Raw genomic sequence first — 3,135 nt, forward strand, 5'->3', positions numbered from 1 at the left:
CAAAGAGGTTAGGAAAGATATTATAGATATTCTTATGAGGATCAGTTTGGAGAATCCCTATGCTCGTTTCTTTAGGTCTTTAAAAGAACTACAAATTAACAAGGATACACAGATTGTTATTAATAAAAAAACAGTTCCAGATCAGCGTGTGTACAATGCTCCAACGAGTGATGAAGTAGCTGCAATATGGTCTGAAGACACTTCGTCAAGCGAGTCTCATGGCCCATATACATAACTGTTGCAGGGAAGTCACAAAAATCTCATAGAATATCATAATTATGGATGCTATGATCCACTTCAGTACCCTCTTTTATTCCCTCGAGGTGACTACAGCTGGGCTCAAGGTCTTAGTAAAAGTCATACTATGGCGACTCAACAACCAATCATGGAACCTAATCCTGTTCTGTCTTCTACTGTACACACCGAGGAAGACCTCCTAGAAGAAGAAGTTAGGCGTAAGTTTAGGAAAACAACTTCAAATTTCTTTTTCATGTCCTTAATTAGTTGTTCTCTGTTCTCTTTTACAATTTTATAGAGTTTTAAAATTATTTTGCTTATAGGTTCAGCAGATTCGAGCGGGACTTCAGTGCAGCATGTTTCACTACGTGAATACTATGCTTACAAGATGCAATGCCGACCAAACAACATGCTTCTGCGTGCAGGAAGATGTTTCCAGCAGTACATTGTTGATATTTATGCCAAAATTGAAAACACTCGGCTTGATTATTTTCGGCGCAATCAGCAGACAATCAGAGCTGATTTATATCAAGGGATTTTAGACACTGTTGAAAACGGCGAAACAAGTTTTGTAATTGTTGGTCGGCGAGTCATTTTACCACCAACTTTCATAAGCGGCCCACGTGACATGAAGCCACGGTATTTAAATGCCATGGCTTTGGTTCAGCGCTATGGAAAACCGGATCTCTTTATGACTATGACTTGTAATGCTAATTGGCCAGAGATCAAAGCAGAGCTAGCTGATGGTGAAATTGCTCATAATCGCCCAGACATCGCCGCTAGAATTTTCCGGTCGAAATTGATTTGTCTCAAAGAACAAATCATGAAGAAGCATGTTTTTGGGGAGGTAGTTGCTATGACATATGTTGTTAAGTTCCAAAAGAGAGGCCTTCCTCATGCTCATTTCTTGATAATACTAAAGGATGATTTCAAGATTAAAACTCTAGCAGATTTTGATTAGTATGTGCAGGGTTGCCACCTAAAAGCTCTGCACAACTCCAAAAAATAGTTGTAAGGCATATGATTCATGGGCCATGTGGTTGCTTGAATCCGGAATGCTCATGTATGGTTCAGAAGAATGATGGATTTGTGTCATGTATATATGGGTATCCTAAAAAATTCGCACAAGAAACAACAAATCACGATGATGGTTATCCTATGTACAGAAGAAGGAACACTGGAGAGGGTATCCGGATCCGTGGTGCAACTCTTGATAATAGCTGGGTTATTCCTTACAATCCTTACCTTTCAACTTTATTTGACTTTCATTTAAATGTGGAAGTCTGTTCGACAATTCAGGTTGTAAAGTACTTATATAAGTATGTATATAAAGGACATGACAAAGTATCCTTTAATGTTGTCGGGGAAGAAAACGCTTGTGTGGATGAGATTGACAGATTTCAATCTGGCCGGTGGGTTCGCCATGTGAAGCAACTTGGAGGATCTTTGGCTTTGATTTGTTTAAGATGCACCCACCTATGCAACTACTGCAAGTACACCTTCAAAACATGCATACAGTTCCGATAAGACCTCATGAACAGCTACAGTATATAATATTAAATGGACATAGGTCCAGGATTCAACTAACTGCATTCTTCAAAGCTAATGCCGCTTCTCCTGAAGGTACAGGATAACTTTATAGTGAATTCATTGAGCGTCATAGATAGGATAGCAGTGCTAAAGCTTGGTTTGAAAGGAGAACAAAGAAAATTGTGATTGGCCGGCTTGCATTTGTAGCACCAGCAGAAGGAGAACATTTTTTCTTGCGCTTGCTTCTAATAAATGTGCGAAGCCCTAAATCATATGATGATCTTAGGACTGTGAATGGAGTGCTTTGTGCTAGCTTCCAAGAAGCAGCTATCAAAAGAGGCATATTTGAGCAAGATGATGCAGTTGTTTCATGTTTGGATGAGGCAGCAAAAACTCATATGCCTGTAGCTCTGCAGCACCTGTTTGCTACGACTTTAGTTTTTTGTCAGCTTAGCAACCCGAACATGCTTTGGTTACTACTCTACACAGATTTGTCTGAGGACTACAGACATAGGCACCCGAAAAATGAAGCAAGAATTAGACAACTTACTATAAGGGCAATTGAACAACATTTGGAATCTTTGGGGAAATCTTTTGCAGAATTTCGGCTCGAACATTTGCATGAAGACTTTGATAGGAATGGTGTCCTTCGAAAATGTGTATTATTCCGTTAGAGGGTTCAAAATTATTAGAAAGCTAATTATTCAGTGAGGTCAAGTGATCCGAATGCCTAGGTAGAGGCCGATTTCGATCAGTGATATTAATGTATAATTAATATTACAGCTTAATCTTAACTGAACCCTTCGGGTCACACCCAAGCAACAAACGGACCGACGTGACGAATTAATCTAAAAGGAATTAATAAGTCACTCGAGTATTGTGAACAAAGACGTCGGATTCTGAGCTTAGAGCGCTGGAACCGAAACTTAAAAGCCGAGCCAAAATTTAGGAATTGGAGAGACCGGAAAATGCTTCAAGTAACAAGTAAAAACCTTAGCCACGCGAAGGCTAGGGAAGCGCGCCAAAAAGAAACGCGCCACGTGGCAAAATGCCATGTGGCAGCGGGCCGCGGACCCGGGTGGCGGGTCATGGACGCGGGCTAAAAGGTGGCGGCCCAACCGAACCCAACTTGGGGCTCAATGTTTGGTGCCACATGGTTAGATCACAATGCATGTGAGTTGCCTTGGGGAGCAAGTGAGGAAGTGGTCCTCTCCTAACCATAGGACACTTGTCAGTTGTTACTTTGCTATTCCTTGGTTTATTTAACTAAGGATTGAATTCAACATTATTTCTATGTGGGATCTTTTTGTGAAAAAGTCCCACATTGAAAGATGAGTGGAATTCACAAGGAAGTACTCCTTATAAATA

General features: G+C 40.5%; 1 protein-coding gene across 1 annotated transcript; it reads left to right on the forward strand.

The window, feature by feature from the left end:
- Positions 1-364: 364 nt before the first annotated feature.
- On the forward strand, positions 365-1,198 carry LOC145581123 (uncharacterized). Its single transcript, XM_081638186.1, has 2 exons — positions 365-455; positions 561-1,198. Exons 1-2 carry the CDS (start codon positions 365-367, stop codon positions 1,196-1,198), a joined length of 729 nt encoding a protein of 242 aa, XP_081494312.1.
- Positions 1,199-3,135: the final 1,937 nt, after the last annotated feature.

The sequence above is a fragment of the Chenopodium album genome, chromosome 15 (genome assembly GCF_948465745.1).
Source record: "Chenopodium album chromosome 15, dcCheAlbu1.1, whole genome shotgun sequence".
NCBI lineage: Eukaryota > Viridiplantae > Streptophyta > Magnoliopsida > Caryophyllales > Amaranthaceae > Chenopodium > Chenopodium album.